The sequence below is a fragment of the Papio anubis genome, chromosome 17 (genome assembly GCF_008728515.1).
Source record: "Papio anubis isolate 15944 chromosome 17, Panubis1.0, whole genome shotgun sequence".
Lineage (NCBI taxonomy): Eukaryota > Metazoa > Chordata > Mammalia > Primates > Cercopithecidae > Papio > Papio anubis.
Window position 1 is genome coordinate 70,622,742 of NC_044992.1, and position 24,745 is coordinate 70,647,486.

Consider the following 24,745-nt stretch of genomic DNA (forward strand, 5'->3'; position numbering starts at 1 on the left):
GCCATTGCACATCACGCACAGGGTGGGCTGAGGACTGGGCTCCGTTTCCTTGTTTCATGCTGCAGGCCACCGGCCCTACTCAGGCAGCCTCCTTCAACAGCAAGGGCCAAAGACAAAGCCCCTCACTGCTAGGAAACAGGTTCTCTCTGGCTCGCCTAATTCCAGCCTGGATGAAGTGCCACCCTGCTGGGCTCCCTACCACCTGTGCCATTCCTGGTCCTAACACATCCCATACCATAGCTGCTAGGGGCTTTACTGCCCAAAGGAAAGGGCTTCTTGTTCCATTTGTCCCGAGAATCCAGCTCCCTGCCAGGTATGTAGCAGACACTCAATAAACACCTGTTGAACAAATGAGCAAAAGAGCGTGACACTTCAGCACTAGGTCAACTTATATTCCCCGTGGTTCCGCTTGAGCCTTAAACAACGCAGCATCACAAGCCCTCTTTTCTCCTCATCCTACTCTTCTATGCATCTAGTCGAGTTTCCTGGAATAAACAAAATGCTCCCTTAGTCCCCAGGGTGGGGCTTATTTGTCATTTTTTTAAGTGGAACATAATGTGTCCTTACTGTGAAAAAGGACGTGACTGTTACGGGGGAAAGAAACAGAGAGGCCAAAATAAGAAAATGGTGAGCATCTGTATTTTCATCACTGCAGATAATCGCTGTTGGCAGCCCGGTGGGTGGCCTTTGGGTCTTTGTGGTTTTGTGTGTGTGTGTGTGTGTGTGTGTATGTATGTGTGTGCATGTATGTGCATGTGTTTGGGTCTGCATGTTTTCAACCTGCATTTTCAAAACTCATTACTGCTTTACAAACTTTCTTTCTTTCTTCTTTCTCTCTTCCTTTCTTTCTCCTTCCTTCCTTCCTTCCTTCCTTCCTCTTTCTTTCTTTCTTTCTTTCTTTCTTTCTTTCTTTCTTTCTTTCTTTCTTTCTTTTCTTTCTTTCTTTCCTTTTCTTTCTTTCTTTTCTTTCTTTCTCTCTCTTTCTTTCTTTATTTTTCTTTCATGCCTTTCTTTCTTTCTTTTTCTTCTCTTTCTTTCTTCTTTCTCTCTCTCTTTTCCTTCCTTCCTTCCTTCTTTTCTTTTTCTTTCTTTCTTTCTTTTTTTTGAGACAGAGTCTCGCTGCATTTTCCAGGCTGCAGTGCAGTGGCGCGATCTCGGCTCACTGCAATCTCCATCTCCTGGGTTCAAGCAATTCTCCTGCCTCAGCCTCCTGAATACCTGGGATTATAGGCACATGCCACCACACCCAGTTAATTTTTGTATTTTTTAGTAGAGACGGGGTTTTACCATGTTGGCCAGGCTGGTATTGAACTCCTGACCTCAAGTGATCCACCTGCCTTGGCCTCCCAAAGTGTTGGGATTACAGGCGTGAGCCACTGCGCCCAGCCCAAACATCTTTCCATGTCAGTAAATACTTACCTGTTTACAGAGACTCCTAACTGGTGCTGCTGGCTGATTCTGCCTCCCCCTGCCCCGATCCCTCCATATTACTTATTTAAATGTCTTTAGAAAGAGCACGTTTCCTGGACTGCCACAATCCCCATCCCTCCCTATTGCTGAGTTCACTACTCTCATCAACCACCTCGTTTTTCTAGTTTCCACCATATGGATGCACTGTAAATTTTTTGGTTTTTTTTGAGATGGAGTTTCACTCTGTCACCCAGGCTGGAGTGCAGTGATGCTATTTCACCTCATTGCATCCTCGCTTCCCAGGTTCAAGCAATTCTCCTGCCTCAGTCTCCTGAGTAGCTGGGATTACAGGCATGTGCCATACCTGGCTAATTTTTGTATTTTTAGTGGAGACAAGGTTTCACCATGTTGGCCAGGCTGGTCTTGAACTCCTGACCTCAGGTGATCTGCCTGCCTCAGCCTCTCAAAGTGCTGGGATTATAGGCATGAGCCACTGCACCCAGCCATGTATTTCATTAGACCGTCTTCCTGGACATGTAGGTGGTTTGTAACCTTGGTGAATGGAGGCAGTGGTTTCATCTCTTTGAAACAGTAGGCTTTCTGAGTGCAGATAAGAGGAGCATTTCTGGGGAAGATGGCTACGTGACAGTCAGCATTCTGGTGACAGTGACGTACCTTGGATCTCTGTGTCCCCAGCTGGAGTTAGAGAGAGATTTGGACAGAGTTGTGGCTGGGGCGTGTCATCTTTGGCTCTGTACTTGGGATTGATTGAAGGTGAGGGGAGCGTTCGAGCCCTGCTGAGAGTTAGACACCGGATGCTGGTAATGCGTGAGAAATGAGATGTGGCCCCCATTTCCCAGGGGCTTGGAGTTGTGGGGACAGGAAGAGGAAACCAAGGACTGTAGACCGGTTCTTCTGGATGCTGGGGGAGGGGCACCTACAGCACACCCGGGTCTGGGCAACTTCCTGGAGGAGGTGGCCTCAGGCTGAGCTCTGGAGAATACACGATGGAGAAGGTGGATGAGAAATGGGCATCCAGACAGAGGCAAGAGCGTGTGCCAGAGGACGAGACCTCGAGTGTGACCTGTCAGGGACTGAGTGGCTCCAGGGAGCCAGAGTGAAGGGGACTCGTGCAGTGTGGGGAAGGGCCAGATGGAAATGCTCAGGGCTTACTCCTTCCTTTATTGGCATAGGAAGCCCTTGGAGCCGGGGTGGCATTCAGATTTGCGTTTTTCAAAGCTGCCTCTGGAAGCAGTGTGGAAGACAGATGGGAGGCAGAAAACCAGCCAGGACTGGGGAAGAAGTGATGGAGAGGAGAAGAGACCTGCAGGGGGTTGGCGATGGATGAAATGTGGCGGGTGCAAGGAAGGTGGCATCCAAGTGGCTTGCAGGCTTCTGGCCCAGGACCCTGCGTGATGGTGTGCATTGCTTTCATCAAGCTGCAAGCCACAGGAGAAGCCAGTGTGGTGAGGATGGGGGAGAAGGGGATAAGTTAATTGGGGGCTTAAAAGCCTTAGGGCAGAGCAGCCCGGTGTGGTGGCTCACACCTGTAATCCCAGCACTTTGGGAGGCCGAGGTGGGTGGATCACTTGAGGTCAGGAGTTCGAGACCAACCTGGCCAACATGGCAAAACCCCCGTCTCTACTAAAAATACAAAAATTAGCTGGGCGTGGTGGCAAATGCCTGTAATCCCAGCTACTTGGGAGGCTGAGGCAGGAGAATCGCTTGAACCCAGAAGGAGGAGGTTGCAGTGAGCCAAGATTGTGCCATCGTACTCCTGCCTGGGCAACAAGAGCAAAACTCCATCTCAAAAAAAAAAAAAAAAAAAAAGCTTAGTGCAGAGCGAAGAGGAGGCACTCAGCAGACGATTGCTTATGTGGGTCTAGACCAGTGCTGCCCGGCAGAACCTTCAGCCGTGGTGTAAGGTGCTAAGAGCTGCGCTGTCTAGTATGGCAGCTATCGCAGCTGCTAGTCACGTGAGCACTTAAAATGTGGCTCCGGTGACTGAGAACTGGACGTTTCGCCTTGTTTAACTGACATAGCCCCACGTGGCTCGTAGCCACTGTGTTGACTTAAATATTTGCAAGCTCAGGTCTCAGCAGCCCGGTCAGTGGTGGGGATGTGGACTGGGGCGTTGTCCGCTGAAGATGTAGTGTGGACCAGGACAGGCAGAAAGAGGTCAGGCGCGGTGGCTTCACGCTGATAATCCTACCCGCTTTAGGAGGCCAAGGCTGGAGGATTGCTTGAGACCAGCCTGAGAAACATAGCGAGACCCTGTCTCTAAAACAATTTTTTTTTTTTAAATTAGCTGGATGTGTTGGCATGCGCTTGTAGTTCCAGCTACCCAGGAGGCTGAGATGGGAGGACATTTGGGTCCAGGGGTTTGAAGCTGCAGTGAGCCATGATTGTACCACTGCACGCCAGCCTGGGTGACAGAAGGAGACCCTGTCTCCTAAATAAATAAATAAATAAATGTAGGAGAATTAGGAGCAAGAGGAGCTGAGAACTGAGGAATAGCCTTGGAGAGCACTGGTCTTTGGGGGCTGATCAGGAAGGCTAAACACTAGGAGACAGTGTGGGCCAAACCCCAGGGCTGGAGAAGAGGGCAGTCGACATTGGCAGATGCTTACAGGGAGCACGAAAGAGGAATGCAGAAGGGTGTTGGGTACCACGAGGGTCGTGGGTGATCGCAGCCGAACAGTCGGGGCGGGGCCGGCAGGAGGAGGGCCAGTGGGATGCTGTGCTGATGATATTCCTGACCTAGAGGCCCCAGGCTGGGGACAAAGTCCTGTCTTATGCCAGGCTTCCTCGGGAACTGCCTGGAAAATGCTGGGGCTTGTCCAGGCCCCAGACAACCAAAGACATCCGTGCTGCTTGTAAAGGGCTGGGTGCGGTGGGGCACCAGGCCATAGAATTCCCAGGTTCTTTCTTCCCTCTGTCTTGGGAGCGGTCAGCCCCCGAGGGCGTCCCCGCTGCTGGTTCTGGGGAAGTGGGCGACGGGCCAGGCCACCTGCAGAGTGGGCCAAGGGCAGCTGTTGGTGCCTCTCCTCTCTCACACGGTTCTCAAAGCAGGGGCAAGCCTGCCGCCCGAGGCCTTCCAGCTGGGAGGTGAGCTGAGGACAGCTGCTCTACTCAAGGAAATCTTTGTTTCCACTGGGACGGAATCGGAGCTCTGGAGGCTGGGCTGGCCAAGCGCCCTGAAGGCCCGATGCCTGGCGGCTCATGCGGCCTCCTTGTTTGCAGGGCCTGGGCGAAAATTTACACTGAGTCCCACTCTTTGCTCCAGGTGAGTCCTTCCTGGTCAAGGTACAGTTGCTCCAAGATGGGCGGGAGATGCTTTAGGATGGGAAAATTCTTGGCCTGTCTTCGCTTCACTTTTTTGTCCCAAGCCAGACTTCATTCCCATCCAGGGAAGAGGAAACCGTTGCTAATGAACTAGCAAGTAGCCCTGGAAGAGTCTCTATTCATCCCTGGACTTGGGCTTTGGAAGTAACCAAATAAACACCTAAGCCTTAAAAACAAACCCTCCTTCTGCAAGACAGAGGGCAGCTTTCTGGAAATGGGAGAGGGAGATTGAGAGAGGAGATAGGCTCCAGGATCCCGGCGTCTCTCAGGAAAAGCGGTTGCTCACTTCCATCTGGCCAGAATTCCTTCCATAAGGGACCCCCATCCACCACCAGGTTGAGGGGAAGAAGGAGAGTGTGAGATCAGTGGGGGCAGTGCAATTATAGCAGGGAACATTAGCTATTAAATGGGCTTCTAGAAGAGGTAAACACACATCACTCATCAAATGGGAGCCACTCTGCCCGCCTCCTGCCCATCACCAGAGGAGTTTGGTCAATGGGCAATTAGTGTGATGAATGGCTTCTGGCGGGAAGGAAAGGGCTATGAGCAGATGTCACCTGTCAGAAGGACACCCCAACGTGGCCCCTTCCTCTTTCTTGGCGCCCCAGTACCTGAGTCCTCTTGCAACAACAGGAGAGCTGTATGCTTCTCAACAGGAGAATTCTACTCATGTCAGAGTCGAGGGGGAGCGGACTCAGGGCTTCTTTTCTGGTTGGGAGGATTCTGGGGATGTTCCAAAGGTGGCAGGAGGGAGTGGCACGAAGGGGTGGTGATGGCTGAGGGACCATTGAGGCTGTGTAGAAACCAGGAGTGTTTGGGTGCTGGGCTGAATCGTATTCTTTTTTCGAGACAGAGTCTTGCTTTGTTGCCCAGGCTGGAGTGCGGTGATGCGATCTCGGCTCAGTGCAACCTCTGCCTCCCAGGTTCAAGCGATTCTCCTGCCTCGGCCTCCTGGGTAGCCGGGATTACAGACACACACCACTGCTCCCAGCTCATTTTTGTATTTTTAGTGGAGACGGGGTTTCACCATGTTGGCCAGGCTGGTCTCGAGCTTCTGGACTCAAGTGATCTGCCCACCTCAGCCTTCTAAAGTGTTGGCATTATAGGCATGAGCCACCATACCTGGCCTGAATCCAATTCTTGAACTGGAAACCACTAGGTGTGGGATAAAGTCCTATCTTATGCCAAGCTTCCTTGGGAGATGAATGTAAACTAGGGGGAAGCGGGGCAGGCAATATCCAGACCGTGGAAAAGGCAGACGAAGATGCTTGTCTTGGGTGGACTGAGGTCTGGGGGACAGCAGAGCCCCTGGAGGGCATCTGATACAGGCACAGGGTAGGAGGGAGAGTTGGCTTTTAGGAGCTATTCAAGCAGGCTGGGGATGGATGAGATGCGGTTGCTTGAGAGGAAAGGGTCTAAATGCCTCCCAGATTTCTGGCCTGCTGTTTGTTCACAGTTACTGCTTCCTCCCCAGTGACTTCATTTTAATCTAGAACAGAGCTGTCCAACAGAACTTTCTGCAATGATTGAAATGTTCTATTCTATACTTTCCAACATGGTAACCACTAGCTACATGTGGCTTTTTATTTTTATTTTTTGAGACAGGGTCTTGCTCTGTTGCCCAGGCTAGGGCGCAGTGGTAAGGTCATGGCTCACTACAGCCTCAACCTCCTGAGATCAATCAATCCTGCTGCCTCAGCCTCCAAAGTAGCTGGGACTACAGGTGCACACCAGCATGCCTGGCTAATTTTTGCATTTTTTGTAGAGATGGGGTCTTGATATATTGCCCAGGCTGGTCTTTAACTCCAGGGCTCAGGCGATCCTCCCACCTTGGCCTCCCAAGGTGCTGGGATTACAGATATGAACCACGGTGCCTGGCCTACATGTATTAATAGTTATTGAATGCTTGAAATGTGGCTAGTGTAGCTGAAGAACGGAATTTTGAATTTTCTTTCATTTTAATTAATTTAAATTTAAATAGCCACACATAGCAGCCACTCTACCGGACACTACAGTTCTAGAATGTTACCCACTTAGCATTTTAATTCAACATGTGTTATTCTGTCTTGAGCTATAATTGGGTATGCGTCTGTTTCCTTCACTAGCCTGTTATATTCTTGAGGTCAGGGAATAGATTTAATTTATGGTTGAATCACTTCCTCCCAAGCCCTTGCACAATGCCATGCAAATCACGGGCATTCAGTAAACCCAGCCTGTGTTAGATTGTCAGCTGAGAGGGCAGCTTGGACTTGTCTGCCAAGGCTCCTTCCAATTCAAGGAGATTATAGGCTTCTTGCATCTCAGAATAGCTGCTCACCTGATGAGGATTAAAGAAAAAGGAAAACAGTGTTTACAGAATGCTTTTGTCAAAAGGCCCTGCACTGGGTGGGGCGTCAGGACAAAACCCAGGCACACGGTCCCAGAGCTTCAGGGGTCCGCTGTCAGCACACGAGCATGAGAGCATGGAGGTGAGACAAAAATATAACAGGACCCACTTATTTATTTATTTATTCACCACGCCCAGCTAATTTTTTTTTTTTTTTTTTTTTGAGATGGAGTCTCACTCTGTCAGCAGGCTGGAGTGCAGTGGCATGATCTCGGGTCACTGCAAGCTCTGACTCCCAGGTTCAAGCAATTCTCCTGCCTCAAGCTCCCAAGTAGCTGGGATTACAGGCATGCGCCACCACGCCCAGCTAATTTTTGTATTTTTAGTAGAGATGGGGTTTCACCATGTTGGCCAGGATGGTCTGGATCTCCTGACCTCGTGATCCACCCGCCTCGGCCTCCCAAAGTGCCGGGATTACAGGCATGAGCCACTGCGCCCAGCCAATAGGCCCAATTTGAAACAAATATAAGGAATCATGAACTTATGTGTAACTACTGTCTCCTTAAAGGATCTACCACAGATCCATGAGGCCTGTGAAGGGATAAAAATTAATTATTATTTATTATTATTATTATTATTATTGCTGCAGGATCTCACTCTGTCACCCAGGCTGGAGTGCAGTGGTGTGATCATGGCTCAGCTCACTGCAGCCTTGACCTCCTGGACTCAGATGATCCTCCTACCTCAGTCTCTTGAGCAGCCACTGGGACTACAGGCGCACACCACCATGCCTGGCTAATTTTTGTGTTTTTGGTAGAGATGGGGCTTTACCATGTTGCCCAGGCTGGTCTTGAACTCCTAGGCTCAAGCAATCCTCCCACCTTGGCCTCCCAAAGTGCTGGGATGACAGGTGTGAGCCACCACACGCGACCAAGGGATACAATTTTTTTTTCTTTTTTTTTTTTTTTTGAGACAGAGTCTCACTCTGTTGCTCAGGCTGGAGTGCAGTGGTGTGATCTCAGCTCACTGCAACCTCCGCCTCCTGAGTTCAAGCAATTCTCCTGCCTCAGCCTCCCGAGTAGCTGGGACTACAGGCCCACGCCACCACGCCCAGCTAATTTTTGTATTTTTAGTAGAGACGGGGTTTTGCCATATTGGCCAGGCTGGTCTCGAACTCCTGACCTCAGGTGATCCATCTGCCTTGGCCTCCCAAAGTGTTGGGATTACAGGTGTGAGCCACCGCGCCCGGCTGGGATACAAATTAACAGGGAAGTGTCCTCAGGCTTCCTGTCCTCCTCTCCGTCCTGTGTGTAGCCTGGTTTCTCTTTTCCGGCCTCCCTCCTTCTGTAAAGGGGGATGTGTTCTTGTTCAGGAGAAGGTCCGCTGTAGGTGGATGGTGTGGGGTTGGGGAAGGGACGCTGAAGAGCAGCTGGTCCTCAGGGACATGGAGGGGAGGAAAATGGTCACCGAATTACCATGGAAATTGGCTCTTATTTGCAGGATTTGGGAAAGGCAAGTAAAGAGCTTGAGTCATGCTGGAACTGTCTTCAGCTGCCTTGACTGCGATGCGGCCTGGAGACTGGGCCACGTTGATCTGGATTCGTGTGGGTTTCACACCACTGGTCAAGATGTGCTCGGGGCACTTTCCTGGAACTGCCTAACACGTTCTTCCAGATAACATTGCTGGGACACGGCCTCCCCACTGTAGGGGGATTTTTGCTGGAAATCACTAATAGTGATCTGGAGCCAAGTTTGGTTAGATGTTGGGCAATACTGTTTTTGCCCAAAAGTGACTAAAATGATCATAATGTTATGACGCTGGCTTTGCTGTGGGATTTGGTAAAATGGTTCTTAAGATCTTTTCAAGAAGGAAAGATTTCAGTCCAGGTTTGCTCTGACTCCAAAGACGAGGCTTTTGAGGGGATCCACCACCACCAAAGTGGCCTTCTCCCTATCAGCCTGAGCCTGGGGCTCTCTGCTGGGCTTTCCCAGCTCCACCCCCTCCCCTCTGCCACGCCCAGGTGACAGCCTTGTTCCTAACCCAGCTGCATCCTGGATCCCATCTCTTCTGACCAAGGTGTGGAAAATCCCTTTGCTAGACTAGAAAGAGAGAGACCAACATAAAAACAAGTGCTGGTGCTTAGCTAGGGGCAGTTCTGCCCCCGCGGAACAGGCATATTACCGTGTTTGGAGACATTTTTCATTGTCATAACTAGAGGTGGTGATGCTAATGGCATCTGGTGTGGACAGTCCAGGGTTACTGCTAAGCATCCTGCAGCACACAGGCTAGCCTCCCATCACAGGGGATCATCTAGGCCCAAACTTCAATGGTGCCAGGGTTGGCATCAGGGTGGCAAACACTTGTAATCCCAGCACTTTGGGAGGCCAAGGCAGGTGGATCACCTGAGGTCAGGAGTTCAAGAGCAGCCTGGCCAACATGGCGAAACCCTGTCTCTACTGAAAATACAAAAATTAGCCAGGCTTGGTGGCGCACGCCTGTAATCTCAGCTACTAGGGAGACTGAGGCAGGAGAATAACTTGAACCTGGGAGGTGGAGGTTGCAGTGAGCCAAGATCATAACACGTTGCACTCCAGCTTGGGTGACAACGAGACTCCATCTCAAAAAAAAAAAAAAAAAAAAAAGAAACAAAAAAACACCAATGGTGCCAGGGTTGAGAAACCACAGAGTAGAATAAGCCAAGGTAGCTTTGTAATGCCTTTTGTAGTTACTTTCCAACCTCTCTGAAATAAACACGTGTGTGTGTGTGTGTGTGTATATATATATATGTATATGTGTATATATATGTAAACATGTGTATATATATAAAACATTTGGGGTTCAGGAAAAAATGTTTAAAGAAAGGAAAATCTCTTTTCCTTTTAACTGGCACAAGTTTGCCACTTAAAAGGAAAAAACAGAGTAATTATTAAGGCGCCAAGGAGAAACAGAGGAAATACAGAAATAGAGAAATAAACAAATTTAGAGAATTCAATCTGACAAGTATTTGCTGAGCACCAGTGACATTCAGGAGGCTGCAGGATGCTTGGCTGGGGGACGTCCCAGCCCTGGAGGAGGTCACCCACGGTCTGCTGAGTGGACTTTCATAGGCTAGACAAACTCTCTGCAGTAGGAGACAATAGGAAAAACAAAATTATGGCGCCCACCTATGATCCCAGCACTTTGGGAGGCCAAGGCAGGTGGATTGCTTGAGCTCAGGAGTGTGAGACCAGCCAGGGCAACACGGTGAAACCCTGTCTTTACGAAAAAACAACAACAAAAAAATTTAGCTGGGCCTGGTGGGGCATGCCTGTAGTCCCAGCTACTTGGGGGTTGAGGTGGGCAGATGGCCTGAGCCTGGAGGGTTGAGGCTGCAGTGAGGCAGAGTGAGACCCTGTGTCAAAAAAGAAACCTAAAAGCGAGGATGGAGAAATTGTCCCAGTTGAGGGGCCTGGGAAGGCTTCAGGAAGAATATGAGACCTTGAGTTGGGTGTTGAAGACATGGTGGGCAGGATTTTATTGTCATCTGTTGTCAGCCTGTCTGAGTTCAAATGCAGCCACCCTGCTCAAACATCAGCCTTGGCCTGGCGTGGAGGATCAAGCCTGTAATCCTGGCACTTTGGGAGGCCGAGATGGGCAGATCACTTGAGCCCAGGAGTTTGAGACCAGCCTGGGCAACATGGTGAAAATCTGTCTCTATAAAAAACAAACAAAAACAAACAAACGAACAATTAGCTGGGTGTGGTGGTGCACACCTGCAGTCCCTTCTCCTTGAGGCTGAGGTAGGATGACTTGAGTCCAGGAGGTAGAGGCTGCAGTGAGCTGAGACTGCACCACTGCACTCAGCCTGGGTGACAGAGTGAGATCCTGTCTCAAAAACAAAACAAAACAAAACAGAATTTTAAGCTAATTAGCTTCTCCAAGTCTCTGTTTTCTCATTTACAAATGTGGTACAGTAATGAATGAATATTGTCTCTCTAGAGGATTGTGGGGCCATCTGTGATGGGATAAAAATTATTAATGAGGAAGTGTTCTCAAACCTAATCAGACTGATGGCTGGAGAGATAACTTAGATGTGCATTTTACAAATTAACATGTGCAGATACACACTGTCTTTGGCAAGTGGTGGGAGGTATCAGAGATTTTGGGTGGGAGCTGGCCTAAGCAGCCCCTTGGTCATGGGGACGGTCTCTGGGCCCTGACGCATGGGAGGGACAGCTGGTTGGTAGGACACTTGGAGGTGGGGGCTCCAGCTAAGGCACTGCAGGAATGGGTGGGGGTCATGCAGTGGGGTGAAGACTGGGTGTAGGTATGTGTGACGGGAGGAAAGAGGTTCGGGGGGGCCCACCTTGCTCTCCTCACTCTCACCTTGGAGGCTCCATCACGAGAGCCTTGGGCTCCAGATCTTCCCCTGCAATGTTAACTTGGTGTGAAGGCTCTGCGGGGAGCCCTTCAGACCTCACTCAAGAGCCCACTAAAGGCTGGGCGTGGTGGCTCACACCTGGAATCCCAGCACCTCGGGAGATTACGTGCACTTCTCACCCATCTTCTCACTGGGTGGCTGTGTGTTGAATGAGGTGTTCCCATAGGGCCTGAGACATTCTTGAGTTTTACATTTTGGTAACAAAGAGGGGTTAGAGTTGACCACAGTCACTATGCCCCTCGGTGGGGAGGTTTTCGGCCCACCTGAAGTGGCTGGGCATGTGACTCCTGATGCCAGATTTCTGGGCGAGGAAAGCGAGCCGCTCACAGGGTGGCAGGTGGGCGTTCGTCTAATGCGGGCCCAAGCGCCGACCCTTGAGGGCTCCCTGGACTCCCCACCTCCATGAGCACCCCTTTCTAGAAGGACTGTCCCAATACTGGATGAAGAGGGTCCTGCCCCAAGCTTTTGCCAAAAACTCTGGGAGTGAGAGACGTGGGGTTGGCTTCCTGGAAAGATGACTGCTCTCCGGGGCTGGGCTTGGCACGTCCCTAAAGTAGATGCCAAGGACACTCGCTGATGCGCCGCCTGGAGGCTGGAAAGCAGCTTGCAGCTGCCTTCCTACCCACCTGCCCACCGGTGAAGGACCTGGTCATTGAGCCAGCTTTGCTTTGAGTTAAGGGATGATGATCATTCAAAGCTTACTTGGGATTTTTCTTACTGTCCTAAAAGGGGTGGTAAACAATTGTCTGTGGGGCCAGCGGCTGATGGACTCTCCTTCCCAAGAGGCTGGGTGGGCAGAGACAGCACCTTGCTCAGCAACCTCTCAACACCAGCCTGACTGGCTGAGGCTCTGGGGGCAGAGTGTGTGTGCACGTGTGAAGGTGTGTGTACATGTGAGCGCATGTGTGCATGAGTGGATGAGCATTCATGTGAACGTGTTGAGAGTATGCATGCATGCGAGTGTGCATGTGATGTGGGTATACGTGCATGTGAATGTGTGCATGTGTGTGCACGTGTTGTGTGTGGATTGCATGTATGTGAATGTGTGCATGTGTGCACGTGTGTTGTGTGTGTGGATTGCATGTATGTGAATGTGTGCATGTGTGTGCATGTGTGTTGAGCGTGTGGATTGCATGTATGTGAATGCGTGCATGTGTGTGCACGTGTGTTGTGTGTGGATTGCATGTATGTGAATTTGTGCATGTGTGTGCACGTGTTGAGTGTATGTGGATTGCATGTATGTGAATGTGTGCGTGTGTGGGCTGCATGTATGTGAATGTGCACGTGTGAGTGGATTGCATGTATGTGAATGTGTGCATGTGGATTGTATGTGAGTGCGTGTGATGGTATATGTGTGTGTGTCTCATCACACTGCAGGACAGGAGAGGACAGCAGAGACTGCGCAGGCCAAGTGTCGGCTTCCCTTGAAAGGTTGTGAAGGACTCTGGATGGCATCATGTGTATTGTGTGCATGTGAATGTGTGGGTTGCATGTGAGTGTATGTGAGTATGCATGTGTGGATTGCATGTGTTGAGTGCATGTGTGTGGGTTGCATGCATGTGTGTTGTGTGTGTGCATGGGTGTGTGCGAGTGGTTGTCCTCCCAGAAGCTGTGTAACTGCAGCATTTCCCAGTGGCGTGAAGCTGGGGAAGCACCTCTGATTTCCAGGCTGTTTCTCTGTGCAGCTGCTTCCTAACTTGGTGCCTTCCCTGTGTGTTTCTTTCCCACCAGGGCCCAGGAGGAAGATGGGCTCCCGTGGACAGGGACTCTTGCTGGCGTACTGCCTGCTCCTGGCCTTTGCCTCTGGCCCGGTCCTGAGCCGTGTGCCCCATGTCCAGGGGGAACAGCAGGAGTGGGAGGGGACTGAGGAGCTGCCCTCCCCGCCGGACCATGCTGAGAGGTGAGGGGCCACGAGGGTGTAATAGCAGGATCTCTGGCTCTGGCCAGGCTGAGCCTGGGACTCGGGGCCCCCGGGGGAGCTGGTTCACTGTGAGATGTGAAGGCGAGAAAGCCAAAGCTGAGCCGTGGCCCTGCTGGAGGCTGGTCCTGCAGGACGGACGAGCTATTCCTCCTTTCAGTGGCTTGGGCACCTCACCTGAAACTGCGGACAGTGGTCCAGCCTCACCACGAGCCGAAAGGAGCGGGGTCTGCAAGTGGCTTTGCAGCTGCCTTCTTAAGTAAAGAGCAGACCAAGCTCCCAAATCCACCCTCCAGTTTGTCTTTTCATTCTCACTTTGTCTGCTGAGAATGTCCGCTGGGGTTCTAGGCACCACTTGGAGGCAGGGAGAGATGCAGCATGGCCTTAGGAGAGATGCTGGACCAAGAGCTGGTGTCCACGACCCACATGTCTCATCACACTGCAGGACAGGAGAGGACAGCAGAGACCGGGCGGGCCAAGTGTCGGCTTCCCTTGAAAGGTTGTGAAGGACTCTGGATGGCATCTACCTTTGTGTCTATGACCTGCAATGACAGAGAGACTCCAGCTGACCTGGGATATTTCCTAGGGAAGCTGAGTGCTTTATCCAACTGCCATGCATCCAGCGTGAGGTCCTGGAGACCCAGCAACAGCTCAAGCCTGGCTTGGAATCTCTTCGTTATTTTGAGCGTTGGGCTGACTTGATACTTGAGGCTTCAGGCTAACTTTAGTGTACAATGGGATTGGACAGGATTTGAGGCTGAGTCACACCATTCCGTTCTTTCTTCCTCTCCCTCCTCTGTCTTTGATTGAGCCCCTCCTATCAGTCAGGCCATCCCCCAGGCACGGGGGACACATGACTGGCACAGTCCTGGACTCCAGGAGCTCTGAGGCTGAGAGGGAGACAGACCCGTGAGAGACAGTGCAGTGTGGTGGGCTTGGTAGTAGGGGTGCACCCATGATGCTGGAGGCAGGGTCAGGAGAGGGAGGAGCGGGACCCAGGAAGACTGAGAGGAGGAGTGAACTAGGTCTTGAAGACACCTGGGGGCCTCCCAGGTGCAGAAGGAGGAGAAAGCCGCCTGGTAGCCGGAATGGGGTGTGCAGAGGCATGGCTGGCAGTGTTTGTCGGGGCTGGTGGGTGGCTTGGGATGGTGAGACCCAGTGCTGGAGGCTGGAGGCTGAAGGACAGGAGGGCAGTTGAGCCTAGAGGCAGCTGGGTCTAGTTGGGGAGGGTCTCACCTGAACGAAATCCTAGAAGGAACAAGAGGGGTCATGGGAAAGCTTAAATTGGACAGTGTTCTCGGAAGAATGCCGGAGGGAGGCAGCAGAGAGGATGAGCTGGTGCGGGGAGAGGCAGATTCCAAGCGAGAGTCGAAATGGCAGGGGTGCCTCAGAGACGATGAGGGGCCCGGGCTCAGGTCTGGAGGTGCCTGGAGGCTGGGGGCCCAGGACTCTGCTGAAGGTTTCAGTGGGGGGAGTTGGGGGCGACGCTGAAGGCTCCACCCTGGGCACCCGCCGCTGATGCCAGGAACAGATTCAGAAAGAGAAGATTCCAGAGACGAAGGGATGGGGACGGGGTTTTTGTTTTGCACACATGACATTTGTGGGGCCTGTTGCATCTCCAGATGCAGACTTCTGGTGAGAAGTTTGAAGTCAAGGTCTGGGGCTTAGGAGAGAGGTGGGGGTGAGATGTCCGTCTGGGAGTCCTGGGCTTATGGGTAGCTGAACGTAGGGCACAGAGATCCATTGCCTGGATAGTCTGGGGTGTAAAAGTGGGAGCAGCGTTAGATAAGGGGCTGGCCCATCCAGGGGGACTTTGCTGCCCCCATGGGTCTGTGCAGCTCTACAGCCTGGGCAAGGAGAGCCACAAGCCAGAGCACACAAGATACCGTGAGGGGCCGCGAGGTGGCAGCCAGGAGCCGCCGCCATGCATCCTGCCCGTGGGCCGGTCCTTCCAATGTCAGGTTGGAAACATTAGAATCTCTCCAGCGGCTGCAGCTGAGAGGAATCCTAAAGATCCAGTTGAACCTTCTCACTCACAGACGAGTCAGCTTCATATGTTATTTTCTAGCATCACGGATACACGATAGGGAGTCCTGGCACTGTCTTGTGTCACCCAAGACCCTCTCCTAGACCTGTGGATTTTTCCCAAGCAGCCACCGTCTTGCGTGGCGCTCAGCTGATTGCCGTGTTTCCAGGACTGTCATTGCCTTTAACAAAGGACAGGGGGCTCGTTCTGTAGTGAGGATCCCAGAGTGGGCTGTGAGCCCACCAGCATGAACACAGAGCTTTGTGGGCCCAGGTGAGAGAGGGAGAAGGCAAGTCAGGCACTGGCAGCAGAAGAGAGAAGCGTTTCCAGGCCTGAGAGTTCCTGACTTTCACTGTGATGCATTATTCCCTCAGGGCTGAAGAACAACATGAAAAATACAGGCCCAGCCAGGACGAGGGGCTCCCTGTTTCCCGGTGCTTGCGCTGCTGCGACCCCGGTACCTCCATGTACCCGGCGACCGCCGTGCCCCAGATCAACATCACTATCTTAAAAGGTCAGACGGCTGCAAAGACGAGCACGGGGTGGCCAGGGCTGCTCTGTGCTGATCTGGAGGAAGGGATGGAGTCGTTAGGGTGGGGCTGGGCGAGAGCGGAGGACTCCCTCGGGACACGGAGCAGAGGCAGGCAGGCTGTCATCTAGAGGGGAAGGCACAGGAGATTGATTTTGAGGCTCTGGCCCCTCCCCAAGAGGAGGGGTTGGAAAGGGGCCTGCAGGACCTAGAGCAGGAGAGCGAGCCCAGTGGCTGCTTGGGGCCTCATCCCTCCAGTTGTATGTGGACGCCAGGCTTCTAGGCCCTTTGATTTGGGGCTTGGTGCCCCAGCCTGCTTTCTGAAATGCCACCCGCTCGCCCCGGTCCTGCACACGGCAGATAACCCCGCACAGCCCCGTGAAATCGAACTGGGAACACTTGCAGCCTAGATCCTGAGCCGGCCCAGACATCTGGAGTTCATTTGCTGAGCGAGCCGTGGGTCTGGCCGCAGAGCCCGTTGCTTTTGGACGAACCTGTATGTTCCTTTTTTTTTTTTTTTTAACCAGGGCTTTCCAGAAGGAAAAAAAATTATTGCTTCTCGGCAAAAATAGAACCGTCCTTGAGGTTGAGTCTGTTTGCTTGGCCAGTTTGGGAATCCAAATACCCCTGTGCCAGGCTGGGAAGCTGCCCGTGGTGGGGGGCTGGGGGCAGGAGTAAAGCTTCTGCCAGGTCAGGGCTGTGAGGTCGAATCAGGACTGCACCAGGGACCAGAGCGTGAGCAGCCAAGGCTCAGGACACCACCGGATTACTCCAATAACAGCACATGTCTTCCCGTCCCTTTTAGGTGAGAAGGGTGACCGCGGAGATCGAGGCCTCCAAGGGAAATACGGCAAAACAGGTTCAGCAGGGGCCAGGGGCCACACTGGACCCAAAGGGCAGAAGGGCTCCATGGGGGCCCCCGGGGAGCGGTGCAAAAGCCACTACGCCGCCTTCTCGGTGGGCCGGAAGAAGCCCATGCACAGCAACCACTACTACCAGACGGTGATCTTCGACACGGAGTTCGTGAACCTCTACAGCCACTTCAACATGTTCACTGGCAAGTTCTACTGCTACGTGCCCGGCATCTACTTCTTTAGCCTCAACGTGCACACCTGGAACCAGAAGGAGACGTACCTGCACATCATGAAGAACGAGGAGGAGGTGGTGATCTTGTTCGCGCAGGTGGGCGACCGCAGCATCATGCAAAGCCAGAGCCTGATGCTGGAGCTGCAGGAGCAGGACCAGGTGTGGGTGCGTCTCTACAAGGGCGAGCGCGAGAACGCCATCTTCAGCGAGGAGCTGGACACCTACATCACCTTCAGTGGCTACCTGGTCAAGCACGCCACCGAGCCCTAGCTGGCCGGCCACCTCCTTTCCTCTCGCCACCTTCCACCCCTGCTCTGTGCGGACCCCACCGCCTCTTCCCCCATCCCTGGATTCCGCCTCCCTGGCTTTGGCCAATTCAGTGAGATGCCCTGCACGCTCGGAAAGCCAAAGCGACCGGTACTCCCAGATGCTGCAGCCTCTGGCGAGAGGTGACGGCAGATGAAATCACCAGGGCGGGGGGCCTGCGAGAACCCTCAGGGACCTTCCGCTGCCCTCTCGGCACACATTCTCAAGTGGAGCCCGCACAGCGAGATGCGGGTGGCGGCAGGGCATCCCAGGGTGCAGCGCCGGGGCTCCAGTCCTTGGAAATAATTAGGCAAATTCTACAGGTCTCAAAAGGAGCAAAGTGAACCATGGAGGACAAAGAAAAGCGTTGTTATTTTTGTCTTTCCAGCCAGCCTGCTGGCTCCCAAGAGAGGCACTTTTTCAGTTGAGACTCCACTTAAGAGAAGATGCAAAGTTAAAGCCCTGGGGTCAGGGGAGGGGCTGGGGGCAGGAAACTACCTCTGGCTTCATTCTTTTAAGCCATGTGGGAATTTTCTTGAGGGACAGGTGGACCCTGACATCCCTGTGGCCTTGCCCAAGGGCTCAGCTGGTCTTTCTGAGTCACAGCTGCGGGGTGCTTGGGGCTGGGACCGCAAGTGTCAGCCTCCCAGAGGGACAGCTGAGCCCCCTGCCTTGGCTCCAGGCTGGTAGAAGCAACCAAAGGGCTCCTGACAGCGGCCAGGGACCCCTGAGTCCCCCAGGCCTGCAGATGTTTCTATGAGGGGCAGAGCTCCTGGTACATCCATGTGTGACTCTGCTCCACCCCCGTGCCACCCCAGAGCCCGGGGGGGGGGGTCTCCATGACTGCCACCCTGGCATCTACTTTCTGTGTTGCCTGCCACACGAGTCAGCCCCAGAAGGCCCTGGGGCCTTGGCTTCTGTTTTTTATAAAACACCTCACGCAGCACTGCAGTCTCCCGTCTCCTCGTGGGCTAAGCATCCCCATTTCCACATGTGTTGGTTGGCAGTGAGGCTGATCCAGACCCCTTCCACCCCCACCACCCTCATCCAGGTCTCTGACCAGTAGCCTGAGAGGGGCTTTTTCTAGGCTTCAGAGCAGGGGAGAGCTGGAAGGGGCTGGAAAGCTCACGCTTGCCTGTTTCTTCAGACTCTGTGAGCCTCAGTTCTGAGACCAGAGTCAAGAGGAAGTGCATGTCGCAACCACCTGGGTCAGGATTCTCTCTCGGGAGCTGGGTGGCAGGGGAGGCAATAGCCCCTGCGCCAATTTCAGGACCACCTGCAGCAGGGCTGCGGTGTCTCTGCGGTGCTCTGGCCCTACCCATGGCCGCCACGTTCTCTGATCTCCAGGAACCCCACAACCCCTCTCCACCTCACCCCACGTTGATGCCCAGGGTCGTTCTTGCTACTTGCTGGGCCCCCAAAGCTCCACTGCCGCTCTTCGTTCCCCCATCCCGCACCTGGTTTTGACTAATCCTGCTTCCCTCTCTGGGCCTGCCTGCCGGGATCTGGGGTCCCTAAGTGTCTCTCTTTAAAGAACTTCTGCGGGTCAGACTCTGAAAGCCGAGTTCCTGTGGGCGTGCCTGGAAGCAGAGCGCCACACTTGCTGCTTAAGCTCCCCCAGCTCTTTCCAGAAAACATTAAACTCAGAATTGTGTTTTAAGCATCCTGCCTCGTCAGTTTGTTCATTAAACCGAATTGTCGTCGTCTTCTCCTCTCCACCTAAAGTCTACTCCTGCCTGGGAGGCCCTCAGCTTTGTACCTGGGGACATTGGCACCCAGCAGGCACATGCTGGACCCTGAGTTGCCTCGCTCCTCCTGGGGGTGCAGCCTCCCATGGGTGGGGCAGCCAGAGCGTGTGTCGACTGCAGCTGAATGTGTGCCCAAGTCGGACGCCTGGGGTCTGGGCACTTGTGAGAGGTGGGTGGGAGGCAGGGGCTTGCTCTCCTGAGCAGGACCATACTGTCCCCCGGGAGGGAGAGAAACCGTGGAGGTAGCAGCTTGGCCGTGGCTCTGCAGCCTGGACACTATTCCTTTCCTAGGACTGCCGTGGAAACCGGGGTTAGGGCATGGGTGGCATAAGGCTCTAGCGGAGGGTCCTTCCTGCCCCTTCCAGCTCTTGGTGGCCCCAGGCACTCCTTGGCTTGTGGCTGCATCTCCTTAGGCTCTGCCTCCATCTTCACGTGGCCTTCCCTTCTGAGTGTCTCAAATCTTCCTCTCCCTTCCCTTACTATAACACCTGTTGGAGGATTTAGAGAATCAGGTAAATATTTAGGGCCCACTGTAAATCTAGGACGGTCTTCTCTCTAGATCCTAACTTAATTACATCTGCAAAGACTATTTCCAAATAAGGTGACATTCACAGGTACCAGAGATGAGGACTTGGACATATCTTTTTTCAGGGGATACAGTTCAACCACTACCACGGCTTGCAGCTTGAATATACCCATCAGCAGCCCGCTCTGTTCTCCAGTGGTGCAGAGCAGATGTTCGTTCTTCTCTCCATTGCTTGCCAACTGGGTTAGAAGCCAGGCCCTGATCCAGCTGCCGACGGGATCTACCTTGCTCTCTCTGGTGCCAGCAGGCTGCAAACAGCTGATCTCCTTCTTCTGCCTGCTCCTGGAGGGAAGCCACGTGGTCATGCTTGGCCCTGGGCTAGGGCCAGACTGGATCAGGTGGACCCTGCAATCCTGCTCTGTGGGAGAAGGAGCAGGCCCCCACCTCTGGGGAGTTCAGGCCACTCAGCAGAGGATGCGCTTCCCAGGCAGTAGGGAGCAGGGACTAAGTGCCCTTCCCAGAGGTGCCTGGAGGGAACCAGCCAGCTTCTTACAGGTGCCCAGTGACAACCCTCTCTGGAGACAAAGTCACGTGGACCGTGTAATACCTATTTCCCTGCTGGTCAAGTTCTCGTGGGAAAGGAGGCGGGGTCTGCTCCTGGGCCCGCCCCATGCTCTTTTTAACACCCCTCTACCTTTGGGGTTCCCCCACCCCCAATCTTTTCAGGCTGGCATTTATGCTCCACCCATTCTTCCTCCAAATATTTCCCTTGCTCTTGCTTTGTGGCAGACCATGTGCTAGGTACTAGAGGCATAAGGACAGATAAGATATGGTCCTTGCCTTTCTGAGGACTTTCTCAGGGTTTTGACTGCAGTGTGACATAGAGGCCAGCCTTCTCAGAAGAGCTGCATGCTTGGTACCAAGCGATCTGCTCCACCTGATGCCCTCCCCAAGCAGTTGATCTTGACAGGGTCCTCTCCCAGTTTCCTGTCCCAAGGTCATGAGAAATTGGCTAGCCATCTCAGTAAAGGGTCATGAAGGCTCAGTTGCAATACAAATATCAGTGTTTTAGCAAAAGGACTTAGAAATGACTGATGACTCAGTCCAGGGAAAGAACTGCTTATGTTAGGACTTTCAGGAGCTTTTGTAGCCAGGCATGGGGACGAGGAGGGCATGACCCACACTAGTCCTCAATGATAATTTTCTGTAAGGTCCACTGTGGGAATGCAGTGGTGTGATGGCAAGTTGATTTTATTGGGCCATAATGACTGCCATAAGATGAGACATTGTTGCCCAGATTATTTTAAAAAAACAGAATGTAACAGAAAATAATAACGTAAGATGTCGATGTCCCAACATGCAAAAGAATGGAGTTGGGCCCCTACCTCACACCATATACAAAAATTAAACATGGATCAAAGGCTTAAATATTAGAGCTAAAACTACAAAATTCTTAGAGGAAAGCCCAGGCATACATCTTCATGACCTTGGATTAGGTGATGATTTCTTAGGTATGATACCAAAGGTACAAGCAACAAAATAAAAAAATAGATCAACTGCACATCATCAAACTCGTACATTTCTGTATTTCAAAGGACACCATCAAGTAAGTGAAAAGACAACTCACGGAATGGGAGAAAATATTTGCCAATCATATATCTGATAAGGGACTTATATCTAGAATATATAAAGAACTCTTGCAACTCAATAATAAAAAGACAAATAATCTAATTAAAAATGGGTGAAGCAGCCCACACTTCTCCAAAAGAGATATACAGAAGCCAATACATACATGAACAGGTGTAATCATCAGGGAAACGTGAGTCAAAACCACAGTGAGACACAACTCTACAATCAATGGGAAGTATGCAGTCAAGAAGACAGATGATAACGTGTTGGTGAGGGTATGGAACCACTGGGACTGCTGTTAGGAATGCAAAATGGTGAGACCTCTTTAGAAGACAGCCGGGAGGCTGGGCATGGTGGCTCACACCTGTAATCCCAGCACTTTGGGAGGCTGAGGTGGGCGGATCATGAGGTCAGGAGATCAAGACCATCCTGGCTAACAAGGTGAAACCCCGTCTCTACTAAAAATACAAAAAATTAGCCAGGTGTGGTGGCGGGCCCCTGTAGTCCCAGCTACTCAGAAGGCTGAGGCAGGAGAATGACGTGAACCCAGGAGGCAGAGCTTGCAGTGAGCCAAAATTGCGCCACTGTACTCCAGCCTAGGCAACAGAGCAAGACTCCATCTCAAAAAATAAATAAATAAATAAAAAGGAATGAAATGCTGTTACATATTACAACATTGGTAAACCTCAGAAACATTATTCAAAGGGAAAGAAGCCAGACAAAAAAGACCATACGTTGCATGATCCCATTTATATGAAATGTCCAGAATAAGCAAATCCAAACTAAAAATTATTGAATTCTACACTTTAAGTGGATGATTTTATGGTATGTAAATGATATCTCAATAAACAGCAGTTACAAAAACAAACAACACAAAACCAAAAAATCAGGCTGCCGCAGCCTTCTCTATTGAAGGCTGGTTAAGTCCTGGACCTCCAGAGTCATGACCTTCAGAGTTGGTCCTATTGTTCTGGGCTTGGCTTATGATGGCACAGGGGCCAGGGGCCAAGGGCCAGTGAAATAGGATGGGAATGTCGGGGTTAGTTTTTCCAAGAACACTGTCAAACAAGCATTTTTGAATCAACTGGTGGGTGAGATCACAGAGTCAGCGGGAGGCTGATGCAGGTGCCAGGGGAAGCATTCCACAAGGAATGACTAATTGAGGACATGTCTTCCTCTCTCAAGTCCTTCCACAGCTGGGGCAGGAATGGGAAGCTATGGTGACCTCAAGTGCTCCCGTATCCAGCCCTTCCTAGGGCAGAATGGAGTGAGCCCATATCTCATTATGCAGATGGCCAGGCAAGGACAAGGAATTTCCGCTTTAGACACTTTTACAGATAGGATTAGAATTCCATATGCTCTGGAAAATTTGGAAACCTCCTTGCCTAAAGACAGGAAATGTTCCAGCCGATCAATTGACATAGCCACTAAGTTAGTTCTCCATGCAACTTGAGATCCTGCTAACTAAGATATTCCACAAGAATGTATTAAATGCTTACCACACGGAGGAAAAAACTCTTACCATTTAGAGTTATCACAATCAAAATATAAAATAACTATGCTTGCTACATTCAGGGAGGTAAAAAAAGGATTGATATTTGTGGCAGAAAACTTTAATGATGGTGATGATAATAAAGAAGCAAATGGAAACTCTAGAAGTGAAAAACAAATGAATTTAAGAGCCTGGGCAGCATGGCAAAATCCCATCTTTACAAAAAAATACAAAAACTATCCAGGCATGGTGGCACATGCCTGTAGTCCCAGCTACTTGGGCGGCTGAGGCAGGAGGATCACTTGAAACTAGGAGGTGGAAGCTGCAGTGAGCCAAGATTGTACCACTGCACTCCAGCCTGGGGTACAGAGTGGGACCCTGTCTCAAAAAAAAAAAAAAAAGGAACTAAGAACTTGGTGGATAAATATACCATCATACTGTACAGAGCTGAAGAGAAAAATCAGTGAATTAGAAGAGAAATCAGAAGAAAATATTTAGAAAGAAGTATGGAAAGACAAAAGGATGAAAACACAGAACAAAGGTACAGAAGTGACAAGAAGAAGGCCCAATATATGTGCAACTGGAGTCCCAGAAGGCGACACGAGAGAGACAAGGCAACAGAAATACTGGAAGATAAAATAGCTGAGAAAAATCACTCAATTGATCAGTCTCTAAGGTACAGATTCAAGAAACTCGGTGAATCCCAAGCAAGACAAATAAAACCAAGGTCACAGCCAGCGTGGCATATCATGGTACAACTGCTAAAAACCAAAGACCAAGAGAAAGTCTTAAAAGGAGAGGGGAAAATATTTTCTTTCACAGGAGTGATAGTAAGTATGACAACTGACCTCTGCTGTGGTTTGGATTCGTGTCCTCTCCCAAGCATGTCAAATTGTAATTCCCAATGTTGGAGGTGGGGCCTGGTTGGAGGTGATTGGGTCATGGGGGTGGGTTCCCCTTGAGTCCCCCTGTTCTTGTGATAGAATTCTCATGAGATCCAGTTGTGTCAAAATATGTGGCACCTTCCCCATCTCTCTTCATCCTGCTCTGGCCATGCAAGACCAGCCTGCTTCCCTTTGCCTTCTGCCATGATTGAAAGTTTCCTGAGACCTCTCCAGAAGCCATCATGCTTCCTCTACAGCCTGAAAAACTGTGAGCCAATTAAACCTCTTTTCTTTATAAATCGCCCAGTCTCAGGCAGTTCTTTATAGCAACGAGAGAACGAACAAATACAAGCAAAAGAGCAGAAGCCACAAGATAGCAGAATGGAATGTTTAAAGGGCTAGAAATAACTGTCCATCTCAGTTCTATTTCCAATTAAAATATTTTTAAAAAGACATTTTCAAACGAACAAAAATTGGGGGAATCTGTCACTGGAAAACCTGCGCTGAGAGAAAATGAACCCAGAGGGAAGGTGAGAGACATAGCGAGGAATCCAGGCCTAGAACACTGGTGAATTTGGTGGCGGTTCTCAACGGATGTCGCCAGTAAGAAAATAACAATCTTGGAAACCAGTCGGAAAATTCTCAGAAGGTTAAACATAGAGTTGCCACATGACTCAGTACTTCCACTAAGTGTATACCCCAGAGAAATAAGGACAAGCTCCCACACTAAAGCTTGTGCTCCAATGTTCCAAGCAGTATTCATAATAGCCAAAAAAATGGAAACAACCCAAATGTCCATCGGTGGGTAATGGAATAAATAAAATGTAGTGTCCATATGATGGGATATTATTTGGCTATAAAAGGAATGCATTAGTGATGCATGCTACAGCATGGAATGAACCTCAAAACATTACACTGTGTGAGAGAAACCAGACACAAAGACCACATATTGTGGGATTCCATTTATATGAAACCTCTGGGGGAGGTACATCCATGGAGACAGAAAGCAGACGAGAGGTTTCCAAGGCTGCTTGTGTGTGGTGGGGGGATTAGAATACGACTGCTACTTGGTTTCTTTTTGGGGAGACAAACTGTTTTT

At 51.2% G+C, this 24,745-nt stretch overlaps 1 protein-coding gene across 5 annotated transcripts in view; it reads left to right on the top strand.

The window, feature by feature from the left end:
• The window catches only part of C1QTNF1 (C1q and TNF related 1), a 37,110-nt gene extending 18,080 nt beyond the window's left edge, over window positions 1-19,030 (top strand). For all 5 annotated transcript variants that reach the window (XM_017951044.3, XM_017951041.3, XM_021928079.2 and 2 more), the window contains 3 exons: window positions 13,234-13,402; window positions 15,821-15,960; window positions 16,781-19,030. In XM_017951044.3, the coding sequence (XP_017806533.1) occupies window positions 13,248-13,402; window positions 15,821-15,960; window positions 16,781-17,331 (846 nt within the window). In that variant the 5' untranslated portion in view covers window positions 13,234-13,247 and the 3' untranslated portion in view covers window positions 17,332-19,030. The remainder of the gene's footprint in view (window positions 1-13,233; window positions 13,403-15,820; window positions 15,961-16,780) is intronic.
• The last annotated feature ends 5,715 nt before the right edge of the window (window positions 19,031-24,745 follow it).